The sequence below is a fragment of the Scomber japonicus genome, chromosome 9 (assembly GCF_027409825.1).
Source record: "Scomber japonicus isolate fScoJap1 chromosome 9, fScoJap1.pri, whole genome shotgun sequence".
Lineage (NCBI taxonomy): Eukaryota > Metazoa > Chordata > Actinopteri > Scombriformes > Scombridae > Scomber > Scomber japonicus.
Window position 1 is genome coordinate 2835438 of NC_070586.1, and position 23797 is coordinate 2859234.

Here is a 23797-nt window from a genome sequence, read left to right on the forward strand (position 1 = left end):
AGCTTTGAAGGTGAGGAGAAGGATTTTAAATTCTATTGTAGATTTTACAGGAAGCCGATGCAGTGAAGCTAAATGCAGTATATATGATCTCTCTGCATTCTGGACCAGCTGGAGAGTCTTTAGAGACTTGTTAGGACAGCCTGATAATAATGAATTACAGTAGTCCAGCCTAGAAGTAACAAATGCATGGACTAGTTTTTCAGCATCATTGTGAGACAGGATGTGTCTCATTTATGAATCAATATAGATTGATTGATTGACTGATTGAAGTCTGAAATTTGTAGCCAAAATACCTATGACAGACACACACACTCACACACATATGACCTCCAATAAAAGAAGAAGGGAGGAGCAGACAGATAAGAAGTAAAGGTGAAAGTCCATTCAGACACCATTTCACAGACATCAGAACAGAAGGAGGAAAACAGTGTGAGGCAGGTGAGTGTTAATATCAGGACTGTAAATAACGATTACTGTCATTATTGATCAATCTGATGATTATTGATCACATTCATTGTTTAGTTGATTAAATGTGAAATGACAGAGTTTGAGGTGTTAAACGTTGAGAGAGAATTGATTGAGAGAAGTCACAGTTAAGAAGCACACACATGTTTATCTGAAGTCTGTTTGTTGGATTTAAACCAGAGTCAAAGTTTCTCTTTGTGATGACTAGAAAACACACATGGTTGTAGTTAAAGTCATGTAAACTAATAAGAAGCTACTAAGTTGAGAGGCAGGACTGGGTTTATTATACTGTGTATGTGTGTGTGTCTCCAGTGTTACTGGTTTACCTCTCAGACTCCAGAAGATGAAGAAAGAGGAGGAAGAGGAGGACGGAGCAGAATCTGTAATATCCAGCTGTCTGTCTATGAAGAGTGACTGGTCTAATAATCGTCCAATAAACTTCAGTAATGAACCTGGACCCTCAGACACAAAGTAAGAGACTGTTTCTACTGTAAACTGACCTGAAGATGATTCAGTGAGACGCTTTCATGAAGGTTGTAGTGTAGATATGAAGGAAAGAAATAATGAAGTAGCTTCCATTCAGCTGTAATCTCCAACAGATCTTCATGTTCATGTTAACCAGAGACAGGGCTGCTATTGCTGTTTGATTTTCCAGTCAATAAATGTAAAGTAGCAGCAGGTAACCCAGGGTGATATTTACTAAGGATTTACTAACAAGTCAAACTGTGTCTGTCCTTATTTACTAAAGGACTGCAGCAGCAGGTACAATGTTTGGTCTCATGTAATACAGACTGTGTGTTAACGTGTTACTGTTCAAAGACACTAAATATGGGAGGAGGTCATGTAAATGTATAGAAACAGCCTGCTGCAGCTGATTTATCACTGCAGACTGACCACTGCAGCAGAGGAAACTGAGTCTGATGTTTAACGTCACACTCACACAGAGGGAGAGAGACTATAGCAGAAACAGAGAGAGAGAAACACTCATGAAAAGATGCATTATGAAGATATTTAGCAGAGCTCTCTGTTCAGCAGCACAACACAAAGAGCAGCAGTCTGTTATTTTTCACTAGTGGACTTTTCTGAGTTCTCTTACTTTTTTGAAGATGTGGACCTCTACAAGTTGGATTGGAAGCCATGTTGGATTTACCAAACACTCCTATCACCATGAAACAATCACAAATAACCTGCATAGACAGGATGAATCCCACCTGTTATAAATGAATGTGTGTTCCTGAGTGGTAAATTAGTGTGAATGATTCCCTCAAAGTGCCAGATAAGGTCAGGCATCCGGTAGGTCAAAGACTAAGATTACTTTATGAACAGAACAACAGAAATATAATAATTATTGATGGAATTGAAGGTCCAGAGAAAGCTTAAGAATGGGAAAAAACACTGTGACCATTGTCTCGACTGTTGTGTCACTTTCACAGACATAAAAAAGAAATAAATAGTTAGTAATTAACGATGTCAGTCCTTTCTCAGTCACTCAGCCATTAATCAAACACAAGTCATGTTTTATTGCTTTAGATCTGCACCACTTGTGAATTTTGTTCTTACCTAAGAGAAAATCCTAAATAAGAGAAATTGGTGGATGTGGCAAATCCTCGTAAATCACTCATGAGCACAGATTCATTTTAAATCACACGTACATGTTTTAAAAATGTTTGTGTTTCTTGCATCTGGCCCATTGCGTGTCTCCTTGTGGTCTAACTAATGTGTTGAATCCACTTCATCAAACATCTATTTTAAATCCTGCATTGTTTACGTCCATGTTTACTAGCTTACAGTCTTCTTCTTCTTCTCTGCCTTTGCTGGCACATTGTTGTCTCATTTCAAACTGAATGTGTTGGATCTCAGAGTCTGAAGAACAGAAACTGTGTAAGTGTGTAAATACTGACAGTCTGGACTGTTTATGTGGGGAAAGAGCTGCATGCAGCTTGTGAGCTGTCGGTCGGCCTCCACTAATGTCATGTGACATAAAGAATGTGTTCATGTCCACAGAGAGAGGAAGAGGAGGGCTGTTTCTGTGGAGGAGCAGCTGTCCTGCTGTTCTTTGTGTCAGGACGTCCTGAAGGATCCAGTCTCTACCAGCTGTGGATACTGGTTCTGCAGACAGTGCATCACCTCATACTGGGACCAGTCTGCTTCATCAGGAGTCTCCTCCTGTCCCCAGTGTGGAAAAATATCCAGAACGAGACCTGGACTGCAGACAGACAGTCAGACCAGCACTGTACAAAGTAAGACTGAAGATCTGTCTGCTGATGTCATCATCTCTGAAAACAGGACAGGAATCTACCTCCTCTATCCTACTGAACATTAACAGTCACACTGATTTCTGTTTCATTCTACCTTTTTTCTTCTCTTTCAGCAGAAAGTGGTCTGCAGGAGGTTTTAGATGAACATCAGACCAGTCTGACCAGCACATGTGAATGTGTAACTCAAGGAACTGATGAAGCAGGAACTAAAACCTTCCTCATCAGCATCTTCACTGAGGTCCACATCACAGAGGGACAGAGTGAAGAGGTTAATAGCCAACATGAGGTGAGGCAGCTTGAAACAGCTTCCAAGATGAAGACCCTCCATGACGCTCCAATCAAGTGTCAGGACATCTTTAAAGTCTTACCTGACCAACAGGAAACTGAAGAGGCTCATACCCAACATGAGGTGAGGCAGCTTGAAACAGCTTCCAAGATGAAGACCCTCCATGACGCTCCAACCAAGGATAAGAAGATCTGTGAAGTCTTACACAGAGTCAGAGTGGTTCTGATGAACGGCGTCGCTGGCGTTGGAAAAACCTTCTCAGTGCTGAAGTTCACTCTGGACTGGGCACAGCGCTCCAACAACCAAGATATCAGTCTGCTGATTCTGTTCTCGTTCAGGGCGCTGAACTTGATCAAAGATGAGCAGTACAGTCTGCTCATGCTGATCCATGTTTTCTATCCAACATTACAGAAGCTCACAGCAGAGAAGCTCGCTGTCTGTAAAGTTTTGTTCATCTTTGACGGTCTGGATGAAAGCAGACTTTCACTGGATTTCAACAACAGTGAGGTCGTGTCTGATGTCACACAGAAGTCATCAGTCAGCGTGCTGCTGACAAACCTCATCAAGGGGAAGCTGCTTCCATTGGCTCTCATCTGGATAACTTCCCGACCTGCAGCAGCCAATCAGATCCCTCCTTCCTGTGTGGACAGGGTAACAGAAGTACGAGGCTTCACTGACGACCAGAAGGAGGAGTACTTCAGGAGGAGATTCAGTGATGAAGAGCAGTCCAGCACAATCATCTCACACATCAAGACATCCAGGAGCCTCCACATCATGTGTCACATCCCAGTCTTCTGCTGGATCACTGCTACAGTTCTGGACCACATGTTGACTCCAGACCAGAGAGGAGAGCTGCCCAAGACCCTGACTGAAATGTACTCACACTTCCTGCTGGTTCAGACAAAGAGGAAGAAGAACAAGTATGATGAGGGACATGAGACGAGTCCACAGGAGCTGACGGAGGCTGACAGGAACCTTCTTCTGAAGCTGGGGAGGCTGGCGTTTGAACAACTGGAGAAAGGAAACATCATGTTCTACCAAGAAGACCTGGAGCAGTGTGGTCTTGATGTCACAGAGGCCTCGGTGTTATCAGGAGTTTGTACACAGATCTTCAAAAGAGAGAGTGTGATCTTCCAGAAAACAGTCTACAGCTTTGTTCATCTGAGCGTTCAGGAGTTTCTGGCTGCAGTCTACATGTACCACTGTTACACCAGCAGGAAGACAAAGGTACTGAAGGACTTCCTGAGAGAACACTACAGTTACTCATCTCTGGATGACTTCCTGAAGAGAGCCATGAAGAAATCTCTCTTTAGTAACAATGGCCACCTGGACCTGTTTGTCCGCTTCCTTCATGGCCTCTCTCTGGAGTCCAACCAGAGTCTCTTAGGAGGCCTGCTGGGTCGGAATAAGAACAGTCCAGAAATTATCCAGAGAGTCATCAACAACCTGAAGGAGATGAACAGTAGTGATATCTCTCCTGACAGAAGCATCAACATCTTCCACTGTCTGACGGAGATGAACGACCGCTCAGTACATCAGGAGATCCAAGAGTTCCTGAAGTCAGAGAACAGATCAGAGAAGAAACTCTCTGATATCCACTGCTCAGCTCTGGCCGACATGCTGCAGATGTCAGATGAGCCTCTGGATGAGTTGGACCTGAAGAAGTACAACACATCAGAGGAGGGACGACGGAGACTGATCCCAGCTGTGAGGAACTGCAGAAAGGCTCAGTAAGTCCAGATGTGATTAACATTATAAATCAGTATAGATTAGTAGTTTAGTTCTTCAAATATAAATAATATAAATGTTTTATTATAGTTAAAATAGTGCTCTACTTGTTTATATCTGCAATAACTTGTCAGTTATATTTAGTCTCAGATGTTGTTGAGCTGTTTAAATGTTGAGTTTAAATAATGTTGATGTTTATAGCTGTTAAGTTAATGAACAGTTATTCTATTTATTTCTAGTCATTATTGGATTTGACAGTGTTTTCTTCTCTTTCTCTTCCTTTGTGTGTTGGAGGATTCATTCAAACCTGGTGAAACACATGAAGGACTTTAGAGGTTGTGGTTGAGGTTTTATTACAGCAGCATTTTATCACAACATATATCAGTATTTTACAATTATCAGTGAAAGCAGTAAAGTTATTATTACATGATATATAATCAGACATACAGGTAATACCTGATTTTACTCAGCAGGCTTTAAAATAAGATCTGAATTATTTTGATCTGTTTCTGAATTGCACTGATGAGCAGGTTGGCATCCTGCGTGGTAGTCATCAGTGTATTAATATGTATGAATGAGATGTAGAGAAAACACTTCGATTGGTCAACGACTAGAAAAGCCTTATATATAAGTACAATCCATTTAATGTATTTATTCTATTTATAACAACCTGAAAACAGTTTTCATGCCTTTACAGCACTTTGTAAACTTGTGTTTGAAACATGTAGATGAAGGATTATAATAATAATGAATTATTAAATGTTATTTAAATGGAGTATGTCACTGTGACAGTGGTTTAGTATCACAAGTAGAGAATAGTCATCAAACCATCAAACTGATTCAGTAATGTCAGTTACACAACATCATGTAAAGTTAGCTAACGTTAACCAACATTAGCCTCCGTAAACTTGTGTTTCACTAGCAAAGACCACATCCACAACATGATGCGCTTAAATTATTTATTAAGAAAAACAATTGATGAGCATAGTTCCTCTGTTACTGAGTGTGTCTTGGGGAGGCTAGTAGGAAGTCAACCGTAGCAAGAGGAAGAAAAGGGAGGAGAAAATTGGGGTGGGGGTTGTAGAATATGAGAGCAGAAGGGGAGGAGAAATCTAGGTGGTATTTATAGGAATGGCTGGAGGCGGGGAAGTTTTGGTGTAGTCCTGCTCCTGAAACTACACTTAATAAGCTTCCTTTTACTAGCAAGGACCACACCCATAAAATGATGTGCTTAAATGAATTATCAAGGAAAGTGATTTGCTGAGTGCATTTTAGAGGCTCATAGGAAGTCCACCGTAGCACCCGGGTAGCGAGGACCCTAAAAACCACTTATGTGGATCCTAAGAATGGTGCAACGATATGTGGCGAACGTGCTGGTATAAAATGATTTAGTTTGGTTCTTTAAAAGTGCATAATATTATATATTTCTTTATTTCAAAATTGAAACCCTGCCAAATAATCCCCATTTTTACTCAATGTAACTGTAATCAGATCACGTCTTTTTTTCTGTAGCTGTAGTGGAACACGTTGCCTTTCTAAGTATTCCGTTACTCCCGTAGCCTGGTAAAGAGACATCACCAAAGTGACTTTAGATCAATACTATTGGAACTTGCAACCCTGCACATGTAACAGCAGACAACTGATATTTAAGTGACAGTAGAATAGTTTATTTAATTATGGGAACGACACGTTGTGGAGGTGGATGGACAATGATGCAAGAGTGGCATTCTGGTGTTGGTGTAGAGTGAAGAACTTGAGGCCGCCAGACAGTTCTGCCTGGCTCCCATGAGGGGTGCTGTGGCTATTAGGGTTATGTGGCTCTGTGACATCACGCTAGCTGATTTGAGCGGTGATTGGCTTTGGTGAAAAAAACGGAGGTACAGGAGACTCGATACTTACCTGGATTGTGGAGGCAGCAGAGAAGTAGTGATGGGAACGGCAGTTCTTTTTACTGTACTGAATCTTTAGAATCCGTTCATTAAAATGATTCGTTCAAAAGATTCGTTCACCGAATCGTTCAGTGCTCTCCAACTCCCTGAACTGATAAACAGCCAAATAATCCGTCATTCAGTTCATGATTCAGCCCTGCGGTTCACGTTCACTTACTGAGGGACGGTGCGTTCAAGGACTATATTATACAATCATTCGCGGGAGACGCAGCGCTGCTTATACATGCACTAAAAATATTACACAGTGAAAGTGTCCTCTCTGTGCACAGTAAAATAACATAACATGATGCTACACTGATGTTAGCAACACAGCGCTAATGTTAGCAGTACATGTACTGAACGTGAATCAACTCCTCAGCCCTCAGTGTCCTGAGTCAGTGAGTGACTGACACAGCGCCACTTTCAGCAGTTCGCGAACGATTCATTGAACGACATGCTGAGGACGTGAATCTCGTTCACGTACTGTGCTGAAAGTGGGCTGAATCATGAACTGAATGACGGCGAATCACGTTCGCGAACGAATCATTGAACGACATGCCCTGCACTGGTGACTCTCACTCACTCTTCTGTCTCCTCTCCTCTCATTACTTTATGTGTGCCTAAGTCCATTACGATAATGGGGATGGGGGCGTGTGTGTGTGTTTGTTTTCGTTAGCCGTTAGCTTGGAGAAATTGATGCTATTGGCATGAAAGCGTATCCCCGCGAAGGGGAAACAGAATCACTCAGAGTCAGTCAAAGTGTTGTCGTTCACTGAGTGATTCGTTCGCAGTGAACGAGTGAGTGAGTCGCGGCAGTTCCACTCCCGACCGGCAGCCATGCTCGCGGCTGAGCTCAACTGAACTGAACTGAGAAAGGAACGAATCAGTTCATGAAGTGATTCAGTTCACTTCGTTCACTCAAAAGATTCATTCGTTCGAACGATACAACACTACTGAGAAGGGGAGAGTTGAAGCCGCTGACCCTGCCATTGCTCCCACCTCCATGGCTATGACTGTTGCATCCCTGGTTCTCGGCCCTCGCTGAATGAGGAGAAGGAGCCTGACATCTACCGAGAGTGTCAAGTTAGGGGAGCGTGAATTGACATGACCATGAGCACAGCGGCACAGATGGGACACTTGGCTGAAGTCTGACTGTTGTGTGGTGAGGGGGAAACTGGTTTCACACAAATCCTCATCCAAATTGAACGGGTTAATGGGTGATCCATGGCGAGTTTGTAAAAAAGGGTAGTTGTGATTATATGGTTCAATTACTACAAACCATCTGTAAAAAAGGCTGTGCTCCCATGCACCGTTTGCTGGAGTCTCTGATTTCCGATGCTGCCCTGTGCGCACAAATGCATCACTCACTCTGCTTGCCTGCACCTGTGGAGTGAGACAGACGACGGCAGGACCTCACTGTTTCTCACCATGGCAACGTCAGGCGGGCTTTTTTGTCGTGTGCGTCCATAAATAGGTTTAAGTTTGTTATGTTGTGTGAAAGCTTATTTGTCGCCATGAGTGCAATAAAAGGAGTTAATTAGTGTTTCTTCCATCCAAAATATTTAATGGTTAAGAGCTAGCTGCTGGATTGTGCTAATTGATGATAGTTAATGAGTTATGCTAGTTAAGTCTACTTTATGTTTTAATATGAATGTACACTGTAAACCTGTTGACTATTGAGCATTTATTCAGTGTTGCTTGTTTTATCTTTTACACTAATGTTGATAGCTTTCAGTTCTGATGTTATTGTAATTATTACATCTGTATTGCTGTTCTGTTGTTGTAGAACCACACACACACACACACACACACACACACACACACACACACACACACACACACACACACACACACACACATATATGTATTCAAATGACTAGATAAACAGTCAAATCTCTACATGGACTCTCCATCTTCACCTGCATAATTGAAATTAGTGTCCTGACCCGACACCCTGAAGTGTTTGCTGCTAGAGATTTTTCACATTCTTCCACACACCACCTTTTCAAGTTATTTCATACGAGGTTGAGCAGCACTTAATAAACACAAGCTCAAGAGTTGTAAACAATAGATATTTATTGTGCAAGGATGTGAGACAATATAAAACTATTGGAAACCAAATGTCTTAAAATCAGTCCGTCCTAGAGGGCTCACTGTCGTGCTCGGAGTCTTCCTTGTTTTCCACCTCTATCCAGCCCTCATCACCTCCGAGTTCAGAGGTCTCCAATGTGCTGATGCCTCAGTAGGTTGACCTGTTCTCTCGCCTCACTGAGGCCTTCTGAGCTAGCTCAATGCCTCCAGGTGACTCTGGAACAAAGAAAATACAGCCGACAATCTGCAAATCAGAAATCACAACAGCGTTAGAGAGACTCAAACCTACCTTTTCCAGACAGACCGACGTTCCTGTCATTTCTAGATAGATAACTATAAATAAAGAGACGGCAACCAAACATATACATGCAGTTCAATAAAATACACACTATACATTTACTAAAGACAGCATGAAACGCAGCACTCAGCTTGACAAGTTGACTTGTGGAATTGAAATCATAGCGTTTATCTAAGTTTTACGTATTAAGTATGATTGATCTGTCCTGTTGCTGGATGCTTGACTGAGACTGCCCACAGGTGAAGCGCAGAAGGAGAGCGGAAGGGGAGGAAAAGTCCAGGTGGTTTTTATAAGGATGGCCAGAGGCGTCCTGCTCCTGAAACTACACTGTATAAGCTTCACTTGTAGCGTGTGTAGAAGCAGGATCATAATAGTAATAATTACATTAAAGGAATAAATAAATAAAAGGAATAAAATGCGTATTATTTTAAATATTAAAAAGATGATCTGAACCACTGATGTGAAGATCAAATGTTCATAAAAATAGTGAATGTCAAACTGTTTGATCATCAAATGCATGAAGTAAATATAAAGTGTCCTCTTTCATGATAACATATGTTGTAATATTTGTGTCATTACAGACTAAAGGGCTGTGGACTCTCAGAGACTCACTGTGAAGTTGTGGCCTCAGCTCTGAAGTCCAATCCTCATCTGACAGATCTGGACCTGAGTAACAACAAACTGTCTGATTCATCAGTGAAGCGTCTGTCTGCTGGACTGGAGAGTCCAAACTGTAGACTGAAGACTCTGAGGTCAGTTCACTGACTGTCTGTTACTATTGTTGATCTTAATGTTTAACATCTGAACCTAATTTATGTTCATACATAACTTACATCATGAACTTAATTTTCTTTTTTCCATATTTAAGTTTTTACTGTACAAAGTTTAGTGTGTAGTTATAAAGATGAGTGATTGTTAAAGGAAGTGTAGAAAATGTTCACTGTTAGTTGTTAAATGAATGTTTCTAATTGTTGGTAAAGAGTCACATCTGTAAACAGAAGATCCTCTCAACTAATATCTGTGTGAAACTGATCAAGTTTACTTGATGAAGGAGAAATATTTCTTTATTATATTCTTTAATGTGTTTTAATCAATAATGTCTGATCATTGATATTGATCCTTCACAACACACACACACACACACACACACACACACACACACACACACACACCCTAACACACACACACACACACACACCCTAACACACACACACACACACACTCACATACACATTTTCTAAACTTCTACATTTAAATCTTCTTCAGCTCTGAACAGATTATGAAACATTTCATCATTTCAAACATGAACTTTGTTTCTAAACTGACTTCATTTATTCTTTATTCAGTTTGTTTGACTGCAGGTTGTCAAAGATCAGCTGTGATTATCTGGTCTCAGCTCTGAAGGACAACCCCTCCCATCTGAGAGAGCTGAATCTGGGCTACAACGACCTGGAGGATTCAGGAGTGAAGCAGCTGTGTGGTTTTGTGGAGAGTCCAGACTGCAAACTGGAGACTCTGGGGTGAGTTCACTGACTGTCTGTTACTATTGTTGATCTTAATGTTTAACATATGAACCTAATTTATGTTCATACATAAATTACATCATGAGGTTAATTTTCTTTTTTCCATATTTAAGTTTTTACTGTACAAAGTTTAGTGTGTAGTTATAAAGATGATTCTTAGAGTCTGTGTAAAGTCAATTCATTGATTTACTTCTTAACATATTATACGTGTTGGAAAATGGTTACAGAGAACATGTGAAAAGGTTGACCACTAGAGCTGAAACGAGTATCCGGTACAGATAAAGCACTTTTGCTGAGTATTATACGAGTAATATGAGTCAATATCTGTGCTCGGATTGAATGAAAATCCTCATTGGGTATCTGACTGTGTCTGCGTTCTGTGATAGGCTGCAGCGCTCCTCCCCTACACACATACACTGCTCTGCTCACTCACACACAGAACAGCTCTCTGTCTCTCCCTCAGTCACTCAGTCTCGCGGGTCTTTTCCGTTAATGTTTAGGGTCTTCAGCTTCAGGTTTGTACTTATTAACCAGTAGAGTTCTGGTAAATATGGGACTCGCGTTGCGTCTCTGCCTGTCGGAGATTTTTTTTTTTCTTTTTCTTTTTTTAACCGTCAGCTGGCTCTAACCAGTTTTATTTACTTTTGAGTGTCAGACACTTTCTTGCTGTATTTCATAAAAAAATAAAGGTAGTAGTGGTATAAATAATATTACAAATTAATTTACACCCCCCCCCTTCTCTCTCTGTCTGTCTCTGTCTCTCTCTTACTTACTCACACTCACACACACACACCTGGTGAGAAGGTGTGTGAACCAAAAAAACCCCACTTGTGATCACAACCTTTGATCTGAAGCTCAATGCTGATGCTGTCCTGTAAATAGTTTTCTAATTAGCAATAAATATAACAATTTCTGATCAACTCATATCAATCGCATGCTTAAAATAACAGACTGGTTAAAGCCCCGCCCATTTCAAGCCAACCCGACCCACTTCCGGATTAAATCCCGCCCACTCCCTATTGATAACTATGCAGTACTGAATAGTGGAGATAGATTTTCCTGATTTTCTGAGCCTGCAAAAAACGACTACTCCATGACGTAGTGGTGTACCCTTGGTCCCTCCTCTACTATATAATACCGAGAGTCCGCTCTCCTCAGTGGTTAACCTGCCTAGTGGCCAATTATTGTTACTACATCTAACACTACTACTACTACTACAGTTAGCCAGTTAGCTGAGTTAGCCGCCGAGCTAGCAGCAGAACGCTCTCAAACGTAATTTTTTTTTCAGTAACTTTTTTATTTATTGAAAAAAGAGCAAACAGACAGTATACAGTGAACAGTTTACAAGTAATACATCAAATAACAGATGAGCCAGCGGTAGTTACATTAATCAAAAATGTTGTAATGGTACAGATATTTAACGTTTTAATAACCTTTTGCCCCTCCCTGAGCTACTACCTTACCGTGGTGGAGGGGTTTGCGTGTCCCAATGACCCCAGGAGCTCAGTTGTCGGGGGCTTTATGCCCCTGGTAGGGTCTCCCATGGCAAACAGGTCCCGGGGGAGGTCACCGGGGCCCCCCCCCTGGAGCCAGGCCTGGGGGTGGGGCTCGGAGGCGAGCGCTTGGTGGCCGGGCCTTCACCCATGGGGCCCGGCCGGGCACAGCCCGAAAAAGGGACATGGGACCCCTCTCCCACAGACCCACCACCAGTGAGAGGGGCCAAAAGGGTTGGGTGCGTAGTGAGCTGGGCGGCAGCCGAAGGCGGGGACCTTGGCGGTCCGATCCTCGGCTGCAGAAGCTAGCTCTAGGGACGTGGAACGTCACTTCTCTGGTGGGGAAGGAGCCTGAGCTGGTGCGTGAGGTTGAGAAGTTCCGGCTAGATATAGTCGGCCTCACCTCGACGCACAGCAAGGGCTCTGGAACCAGTCTGGAACCCGTCTCCTCGAGAGGGGTTGGACTCTCGTCCACTCTGGAGTTGCCACTGGTGTCAGGCGCCGGGCGGGGGTGGCAATACTTATTGCCCCCCGGCTTGGTGCCTGTATGTTGGAGTTTACCCCGGTAGACGAGAGGGTGGCCTCCCTCCGCCTTCGGGTGGGGGGACGGATCCTGACTGTTGTTTGTGCCTATGGTCCGAACAGCAGCTCAGAGTATTCAGCCTTTTTGGACTCCTTGGGGGGGGGTGCTGGAAAACACTCCCCCTGGGGATTCCCTCGTTCTGCTGGGGGACTTCAACGCCCATGTTGGTAGCGACAGTGAGACCTGGAAGGGTGTGATTGGGAGGAACGGCCCCCCCGATCTGAACCCGAGCGATGTTCTGTTATTGGACTTCTGTGCTCGTTACGGATTGTCCATAACGAACACCACGTTCAAGCATAAGGGTGTCCATATGTGCACTTGGCACCAGGACACCCTAGGCCGCAGTTCGATGATTGACTTTGTAGTCGTGTCGTCGGACTTGCGGCCGCATGTCTTGGACACTCGGGTGAAGAGAGGGGCGGAGCTGTCAACTGATCACCACCTGGTGGTGAGTTGGCTCCGATGGTGGGGGAGGATGCCGGTCAGACCTGGCAGGCCCAAACGCATTGTGAGGGTCTGCTGGGAACGTCTGGCAGAGTCTCCTGTCAGAGAGAGTTTCAACTCACACCTCCGGGAGAGCTTCAACCATGTACCGGGGGAGGCGGGGGACATTGAGTCCGAGTGGGCCATGTTCCGTGCCTCCATTGTTAAGGCGGCTGACCGGAGCTGTGGCCGCAAGGTGGTCGGTGCCTGTCGGGGCGGCAATCCCCGAACCCGCTGGTGGACACCGGCGGTGAGGGATGCCGTCAAGCTGAAGAAGGAGTCCTATAGGTCCTTTTTGGCCTGTAGGACTCCGGAGGCAGCAGACGGGTACCGGCAGACCAAGTGGAGCGCAGCTAGGGCGGTCGCTGAGGCAAAAACCCGGACATGGGAGGAGTTCGGTGAGGCCATGGAAAAAGACTTCCGGACGGCTTCGAAGAGATTCTGGACCACCATCCGGCGTCTCAGAGGGGGAAGCAGTGCGCCGTAAACACTGTGTACGGTGGGGACGGTGCGCTGCTGACCTCGACTCGGGACGTTGTGGTTCGTTGGAAGGAATACTTCGAAGACCTCCTCAATTCCACCAACACGCCTTCCGGTAAGGAAGCAGGGCCGGGGGACTCGGGTGTGGGCTCTCCTATCTCTGGGGCTGAGGTTACCGAGGTGGTTAAAAAGCTCCTCGGTGGCAGGGCCCCGGGGGTGGATGAGGTCCGGCCCGAGTTCCTCAAGGCCCTGGATGTTGTGGGGCTGTCATGGTTGACACGACTCTGCAGCATCGCGTGGACATCGGGGGCAGTGCCTCTGGATTGGCAGACTGGGGTGGTGGTCCCCCTTTTTAAGAAGGGGGACCGGAGGGTGTGTTCCAATTACAGGGGAATCACACTCCTCAGCCTCCCTGGTAAGGTCTATTCGGGGGTGCTGGAGAGGAGGGTCCATCAGATAGTCGAATCTCGGATTCAGGAGGAGCAGTGTGGTTTTCGTCCGAGTCGTGGAACAGTGGACCAGCTCTACACCCTCTGCAGGATCCTTGAGGGTGCATGGGGCCCAACCAGTCCACATGTGTTTTGTGGACTTGGAGAAGGCATTCGACCGTGTCCCTCGGGGGATCCTGTGGGGGGTTCTCCGGGAGTATGGGGTATCGGACCCCCTGATAAGGGCCGTCCGTTCCCTGTATGACCGGTGTCAGAGCTTGGTCCGCATTTCCGCCAATAAGTCGGACTTGTTTCCAGTGAGGGTTGGACTCCGCCAGGGCTGCCCTTTGTCACCGATCTTGTTCATAATTTTTATGGACAGGATTTCTAGGCGCAGCCAGGGTGTAGAGGGGGTCCGGTTTGGTGACCTCAGGATTGGGTCACTGCTTTTTGCAGATGATGTGGTCCTGTTGGCTTCATCAGACCGTGACCTCCAACTCTCACTGGATCGGTTCGCAGCCGAGTGTGAAGCGGCCGGGATGAGAATCAGCACCTCCAAATCCGAGGCCATGGTCCTCAACCGGAAAAGGGTGGAGTGCACTCTTCGGGTCGGGGATGAGATTCTGCCTCAAGTGGAGGAGTTCAAGCACCTCGGGGTCTTGTTCACGAGTGAGGGAAGGATGGAACGAGAGATCGACAGGCGGATCGGTGCGGCGTCTGCAGTAATGCGGACTCTGCACAGATCCGTCGTGGTGAAGAGAGAGCTGAGCCGAAAGGCGAAGCTCTCGATTTACCAGTCGATCTTCGTTCCTACCCTCACCTATGGTCATGAGCTTTGGGTAGTGACCGAAAGAACAAGATCGCGGGTACAAGCGGCCGAAATGAGCTTCCTCCGTAGGGTGGCTGGGCTCTCCATTAGAGATAGGGTGAGAAGCTCAGTTATCCGGAGGGAGCTCGGAGTAGACCCGCTGCTCCTCCGCGTCGAGAGGAGCCAGATGAGGTGGCTCGGGCATCTAGTCAGGATGCCTCCCGGACGCCTCCCTGGTGAGGTGTTCAGGGCACGTCCCACCGGTAGGAGACCCCGAGGAAGACCCAGGACACGCTGGAGAGACTATGTCTCTCGGCTGGCCTGGGAACGCCTCGGGATCCCCCGGGAAGAGCTGGACGAAGTGGCTGGGGAGAGGGAAGTCTGGGCTTCCCTGCTTAGGCTGCTGCCCCTGCGACCCGACCCCGGATAAGCGGCAAGAAGATGGATGGATGGATGGATAACCTTTTGATTAGTCATTTCTGTCTTTGTGTCACAACTGATGTAGAACGGTTTCCGGGTGTAAATCGCAAAAAGAACAGTTTGTGTTAATGTCTTTTTTAAATTTCTGCATATAATGGTTGGCAGGGTGTTTGTGGATCATTTTGAAAGACACCTCCCTAACCTTGTTTACAATTAAACATTTGTGGGGAGCATCTAAACTTTCTTCCAATCAGTATTATTAACAAAGCGGCTCCAGTATGCAGTGACATACGAGGTAGTGATGATATTTTCTGGAATAAGGCACGTAACTTTTTATTATTATTTTTTGGGAATGTGATGAGAAACTAATTTTTCCTTCTGGGGAGTCAACTGAGTTGGGGAGAGATACATGATTAACTGAAGGCATCTGTCTGTTCCTAAAAAGCTTTAGGATGCCTGTTGGAAAGGCTTTAATAACTTAGGAGTCACTTAAAGGTTAAATCTCGATAAAACTCTATAAGAGAGTAATGATCCCTCCTCATTAAACAGTTGACTCACCAGCCAAAGTTAAAAAAAGAGACTTGTTTTTAAATAATATGGTTGTGGTGAGAAGTTCTGCTTATATACATATAGTGTCCAGGCTAGAAGGACCTGTTTATGGATACAGACAGTTTGGCAGGGAGTTTGTCTACATTATAATTACAACTTAAAATAAAGCTCAGGCCTCCAAAGAGAGAGAAAATGTAATGGGGAATAAAGGTCCAAATTGAAATAGGATATTTAAAAACATTTTTTAGCCCAATTAATTTTAAGTATTGTTCATGGTGGTAAAATCCAAGAAGTTAAATCCTCCAGACTCATAATTATTCATAACCACACTTTTCCTTATATAATGTGTATGATTTCTCCATATAAAGTTAAAAGCTTCTGATCAATAGCTTTACTAATCTTACTATCTAGGTGTAATGAAATGGCAGCATAAGTTAGTTGAGAAAGTCCCTTTGCTTTAGTTATTAAAACTACTTTTCAAGAACAAATCCTTCTGTAACCACTGACTCAATTTAGGGAGGATCTTAACTTTAGATTTTTTACCGTGATATTACAGAGAACGAACATCGCTGTTCACATTTGAAGAGCTTTTTTCCAAAACGCTATGAAACCATTTTAATAGTTTTCAGGAAAATTACATTTTCTATCTAGACCCACACATTTTGCAAATATTCAATTTATCCTGTGAAGATTGTCTGTTGGCTTAGTCCGGACATGTTGAACAATGAAAAAAATCAAACAACAATATTGTTGATTATAAATTCAAAGTTCATTTTATTTTATTTCAAAACGCTATAAATCCATTTTTTATATCATAGGTGATTGATATTGATGCTTCACAACACACACACACACACACACACACACACACACACACACTGTAACACACCACACACACACACTGTAAAACACACACACACATACACACCCTGTAAAAAAAACACACACACACACACTGTAAAACAAACAAACATACACAAAAACACACACAAACACACACACACACACACACTGTAACACATACACACCACACAAACACACACACAGACACACACACACAGACACACACACACACACACAGACTGTAACACATACACACACACACACAGTAACACGCACACACACTGTAACACACACACACACACACTGTAAAACACACACACACTCATACATACACACACACTGTAACACGCACACACATACACACGCACACACCCACACTGTAAAACACACAAACACACACACACACACATTGTAAAACACACAAACACACACACACACACTGTAACACATACACATACACACACACACTCACAGACACACACACACACACACACACTGTAACACATACACATACACACACTCACACACACACACACACACTGTAACACACACACGCACACACACACACTGTAACACACACACACACACACTCTTACATACACACACACCACACACTGTAACACACACACACACAAACACACTGTAACACACACACACTGTAACACACACACCACACACACACACACACACTGTAACACACACACACTGTAACACACACACTAACACACACACACACACTGTAACACACACACACACTGTAACACACACACTAACACACTGTAACACACACACTAACACACACACACACACACTTACATACACACACACACCACACACTGTAACACAGGCACACTGTAACACACCACACACTGTAACACACACACACTGTAACACACACACTAACACACACACTCTTACATACACACACACCACACACTTTAACACACACACACACACACACACACACACATTTTCTAAACTTCTACATTTAAATCTTCTTCAGCTCTGAACAGATTATGAAACATTTCATCATTTCAAACATGAACTTTGTTTCTAAACTGACTTCATTTATTCTTTATTCAGATTGTGGTGCTGCAGGTTGTCAAAGATCAGCTGTGATTATCTGGCCTCAGCTCTGAAGGACAACCCCTCCCATCTGAGAGAGCTGGATCTGAGAGACAACAACCTGAAGTATGCAGACGTGAAGCAGCTGATTGATCTTCAGCAGAGTCCAGACTGCAGACTGGAGACTCTGAGGTCAGTAGAGAGTTGGAGTTAGTCTTTGCTGGTTTCAGCAGTTTAGTATTAAACACAGTCAGTATCAAAACAAAGATCCAGTATTTCCTGGTGAAGCTCCAACCTTCTCAGTGCTGCTTTCCTCAGTGAAGCTGTGAGAGGAGAATGGTGACAGGCTTCAGGATTGGACAGAAACACAGAGAGAGAGAGAGAACAGTCAGCCAATCAGATGAGCCAGAAGCTTGTTGTGATCATGTGTTTGAGTTGATGTGAAGACGACTGTTGTTGTTGTGTTGATGTCTGCAGGAAATAAATCTGGATTACAGCTGACAGCCTTACAACATGTATAGAGACAGTGATCCTCATCATCAAATCTGATCTCAAAGTGTTTGTTCTCTCATTTCAACACTAAACTATTGATCAGTTCATCTTTGTCAGAGCTCTAAGATCAGTCTGACTGCAGCCTGCAAATCACTGGCTCTGATTTCACACAAGCATCATTACGTTTAGTAACCATGTGGTCTTTATACAGACCAGAACCTCTGCTGAAGTCCAGGAATCACAGCAGCTGTTTAGCTGAGAGCTCTGACTGATTGTCATGTGATGATTTAACAGCAGGAAACATCTTCAAATCCCACAGAGACTCTGTAGCTTTAAACTTTGATAAGAGTTGACATGTATCAGCAGTAAATCCATCAGTAAACTGATGAGTGAATGTCTCTGTTTCTGCAGTAATGATGTGTTCATGACTCTCAGCACTTTATTTCCTCTGTGTACTTGAGTGAAATCTGCAGAGGAAACACACTTGATAGTAAAAGTGTGTGCAGGTGTGTGAGCTTGGAGCTCAGTGTGTTCACTCCAACACATTAACATGAGAGCTGAAAGGAAGCAAGCTACGCTGCACAGCTGTTCCACTTCTGGTCTGAACAGGACTGAAGTCCCTGCTGCTCTTTATACTGGATGTGCTGCATCACTGACTGACAGCTGATCAAGTGAGTCTCACTAAACACTCATTTATCTCCTCTGTTCTTTCTTCTTCTCTCATCAGTTGGAAGGACTGGTGGAAGTGATCTCTGTCAGAGTGAGAGTGAACATCCAGGAGTGTTGAGAGAGGATCAGCTGGATCCTGATGATCCATCTGGAGTCTGGATCTGGATTTTGTCATCTTCACTTAAGTCTCTTAACTGACTCCAAACTGAACAGTTATCTCTGGATTTAGCTGAAGATAAAAACAGGTGTTATAAGTCGGACTGTGAGCCTGGGCTCATATTTATCAAGCGTCTCAGAATCACACTGAGAGTTAACGAGGACTAAAACTAATGAATGAAGCAGAAGAGAATTGACTGTGACTTTCAGCAGGAGAAGGATTGCTGCTGGGAGAGAGTGAGACGTGGCTGTTTTACCACAGTCAGAGCAGCAGAGTAGAAATAATGATGACGTGTTGTAGTTTTCTCACAGTCTCAGCTGGAAATATGAAACAGTGGTCATTTGGTATATTATGTGTATAGACAGGTAACCAGGCAGGTAACTTACCAAGGTTATGGAACTAAACTATGAAGCCAACATTCATTATAAGATGATATTTACAAAGTGTAAAGAAAGCCTGAGAGATAAATGCAGATAACAGCAGTGTGAGTTAGTCATATCAGTGATATCTGACACATTTACAGTGTTTTTAGCATCAGATTCCCTCTTAGTGTTTCCTGTTGAGCTGTGGTGGAAGTATAGTAACAAAAAGAGGAACTTTACTTTAATGTTTTATTTTGAGAAATGTTTTATTCTGATGCTTTCCTGAATTGGTTGTGAGATTTATTTTGTGTATATAAGATGTGATGAATCTGATGGTGTTTCCTGTCTGAAATGACGGCAGCGCTACTCTGACGCCATCTAGTGGCGATTGTTAAAAAAACACCAGAGTTTCATCTCTTGTGCTTCTCTACTCTCTGGGACTCCTGAGCCGTCACGAGGCTGCAGGATAACTCCTGAGCTGCTGTAGACTTTCACACAGACGGAGGTTTGGAAGGAATCACCTGCAGAAACTTTGTTGTTATTTGTCTTTTTCTACTTTTATGTCGTAAAGCAGGCATGTCCAAACTATTTCATAAATGGCCATAATGTTCCTGCAGGTTTTAATTCCAACCAATCAAGAGCACACGATCCGACCAATCAACTGTCTGAAGACTGAGATCAGTTAATTAAACTGTTTCTACTCTGACTTCATTGGATGTTTTATATCACTCAGCATTAAGGTTTATAATCAATGATCCAATGATGCCTTCACTGGCAGTGAAGAGAGATCAGCATTGGTTTGTATTCACATATAAAGCTCTGTTACTGTTACTGCCTCCATATATTTCATCTGTTAACCCTGAAGAAACATGATATTGGTATTTGCTCACAGAATTGGTTGTTGCTCTGCTCCGTTAGTCTTTCTCTTATAATGAACTGTACACATGGAGCAACCACCAAAAGGCCTTAACATTAGATTATTACCGTCAATACAGCTGTTCAAAAGCCTAATCTCAGACCTTGTTCTATTTGATTCTAACAGGTTTTATTTTAATTTTATCTTATTTCTTTTGTTTTCTTTCACCTAATATTGTTTTGTGTTTTGTTGTGTTGCTCAATGGTCTTTAGAGTTAAAATAAAGGTTAATAAAATGAGTGAACCTGCAGCCTCATGATGGATCCTTATTGTTTATTTCTGTTATAAAGTTTCCAACACGCAGCGACTCACCTTTGTTTATCTTGATGCTTGTTTAGCTGCAGCTTCTTATTGCAAACAAATAAAAACTCAAACACATATTTACTAATTAAATGAAATAAAGATGTAAAACTCTAATGGAAGGCTCTTGTCTCTTTTATTAGTTTGTTTGTTGCAGCTGATTCTCATCACTGTAATGAAGAGTTTGCTTCAACTTTCAAGCTTTAATTAACTCCCACTGCTGCAGAACAGCTGTGAGTTTTAACTCGACTTCATCTCTTTTATAAATGACACTTTCAGTATTCTTTAATTTCTGATATTTAAACATTTCATTTTCACCCCTACTTACCTTTGTACCATTGAGGGGTTTTCACTTGACTTCAACTGCTGACATTATAATAAAAAGTAGAAACATGAGTGTTATGAAACCTTTTCTAGTGGTGGATACTTCAGTACAAGTAATATTAAATCCCACCTAAGAATTAGCAGATAAATGTGCTAAAAGTGAAGTTTCATATTTTATAACTTTTCTTACATGAAGAAGAAACAAGAAAAAGTCTCATTTGGATTTAAAGGAACAATTCAGATAATTCAAGAAACAGTTTTAAAGCAGAATTAATCTTCTCACATATGAATTACATTTTATTTTACATTTAAAGTCTTTTATTTAATTCAACTTCAAAAAATACATAAAAACAGATTCAGTTCAATAACAAACAGCTTTCATGTCGTCTGTTTCCTAAAATGTTGAACTAGTCCTTTAAGCTGTGACTCAGGTTAAAGACATTAAAGGCCCATCAATCAGTTTAAATGTGACTTTTTTTATTAACATCAACAAACACAAACACTTTATTTTTCATTCTTTCATCTTTGGGAACAAAACTTGTTGAATTGCACTTAAATATTTAAAATGAACTCTTCACCTCAAAACAATCAAATCAGATCTTGTTGACATTTTAAATGTGTACATACACACTAAACATCAGTGTGTTACTGTGAGCCAGTGTGACACACGACAAGCTTCACAAACTGTCTCTGATTTATTGTTTCTGCTACAAACGACATTCAGACCATGAACAAGTTCTTACTGTCAGTTTAAACAGAGCAGATTATAACAGGCTTTAGTTTGGCTCAATAATAAGAAATAACAGTAAAAGTGACTCAGAACAACATGAACAGTGTCGCTGCTGCTTCATCAGGAAGTAGAAACAGTAGAAATCATTTCATCATGTGAGCTTCAACTGTATTTGATTGAATTTAAATCCAGAATGAAATGTACTTGTTGATGAATCACTACCTCCATCATCTCACTTTACTCAGTTTATCTCAGATTATTGTCCAAACTTCAGTCTCAAACTAAATCTCACAATGTGGTGTGAAAAACTAAATGAGGAGAATATCACTTTGTCCCTGAAGTCTCTGGACTCACTAACGTCTGAGTGCAGCACGGTCTACATACAGGAACATTCAAATGTCAACTCTAGCTCATATCTCACTCTCATGGTTTCACATGTTATGTGTTCACAGGGACAGTTGAAGACGAGGCTGCGTTAAGTGTGAAACAGCAAAACAGCTGAGGAAGCAGGGCGTCTATCTGTAGCCATGGTGACTGTTGCTTCCTGCCCATCCATTTAACCCCCCCCCCCCCCCACCCCCTTTCATCAGAAGAACAGCTGTGGAGGCACTCATCAGAAGTGCTTCCACAGCTGTTACTGTTACTGGGTTTGGAGTGACACGGACTGAAGTGGGTTTGGGATTGGATCTGGATCTCTGACTCACTGATAAACTTTCAGGTCTCCAGATTCTTGTCAGTGCTGAAATCACTGCTGCCCCCTACTGGAGGGAGGGAGAACAGGAGTAGAGTTCTTGTTGTGTTGGTTGTGAAGTAAAGTTAAAATGAGGCAGAGTGAAGCTTGTAGGACGTAACAAATGTTTTAAATAAAGTGTTAAAGGCAAGAATATAAAACCAGAAGCTTCAAGTGAAACTTTCGTCATCACTGATGATGCTCCACCTCTCAGTTATCGTCCAATCAGCATCTTTAAACAACAACCTGCTCTGCAGCTCCGCCTACCTGAGTCTGTAGCTCCCTGTTACCCCTCTTCCACCAAAGCTGTAAACCAGTTGAGAACCAATTTGCTTTTCCACGGCTCGGTGGTTGTTAGGGAGCCACGTCATCACATCGCTGCTTTCCCATAAAGACTCACGCCAACTTCAAAGCAACAATAATACAAAGAAGAAGAAGAAGAAGCAACGACAACGATGGCAGACTAGTGTTTGTACAGCTGGTGGTCCTGGCTCACATCCAAACACGGCAGATACAACGTATTTGTGCTGCTCGACAGGATTGAGATGGTTACGTTAGCCTTTGTGGTAAGCTAACGTTAGCCTTTGTTGTAAGCTAACGTTAGCCTTTGTTGTAAGCTAACGTTAGCCTATGTTGTAAGCTAACATTAGGCTTTGTTGTAAGCTAACGTTAGCCTATGTTGTAAGCTAACGTTAGCCTTTGTTGTAAGCTAACGTTAGCCTATGTTGTAAGCTAACATTAGCCAGCAGAGCAAAGCTAACTGTCAACGCAAATGTGTCTGATTTTTACTGTCAGTCAAATGTTGAAAGGATAATTAACTCCTTATCTATTCACCATTAAGCGGTCTTGTTTGTTGTGGTTGGTCTCAATAACCCCCCCTCCCCTTTTTTTTATGGCCGGGAGCCGGTTCTTTGTCGGTCAAAACAGGAAAACCAGTTCCAAATGAAGCACTGGCCCAGAACCAGAACTGGAACTGCTTTGGTGGAAAAGGGTTAAGATCGGCTGATTGTCAACACAAAGGTTTCTGTTCTCTTTCCTCGATTCATAATAAAATCTAAAACTGAAATAAATAACCAAGGGAGCGTCTGGTAGCTGAGTGGTTAAGGTGCATCACATAAAGGCAGCGTCCCTGGTTCGATTCCAGCAAGGAAGCCTCGCTGCAGGTCTTTACATCACATAAAGGCAGCGTCCCTGGTTCGATTCCAGCAAGGAAGCCTCGCTGCAGGTCTTTACCCCCCCCCCCCCCCTCTTTCGCTCTCTGTTGTCTGTCGGCCTCTCTGCCATCCACCGATAAAATAAAAGCCCTAAAAATAAATCTTTAAAAATAAAATAATCCATTGTTCTGTGACTGCTGTGAGGCGTTCAGGGTCACTTCAGAAACGCTGCAGG

At 43.1% G+C, this 23797-nt stretch overlaps 1 protein-coding gene across 1 annotated transcript; it reads left to right on the plus strand.

Annotated features, from left to right (window-relative positions):
* The first annotated feature begins 3159 nt into the window (after nucleotides 1-3159).
* Nucleotides 3160-18970, plus strand: LOC128364272 (ribonuclease inhibitor-like). Its single transcript, XM_053324806.1, has 5 exons — nucleotides 3160-3202; nucleotides 4709-4739; nucleotides 9636-9806; nucleotides 17748-17855; nucleotides 18949-18970. The coding sequence occupies exons 1-5, from the start codon at nucleotides 3160-3162 to the stop codon at nucleotides 18968-18970; spliced, it is 375 nt and encodes a 124-aa protein (XP_053180781.1).
* The last annotated feature ends 4827 nt before the right edge of the window (nucleotides 18971-23797 follow it).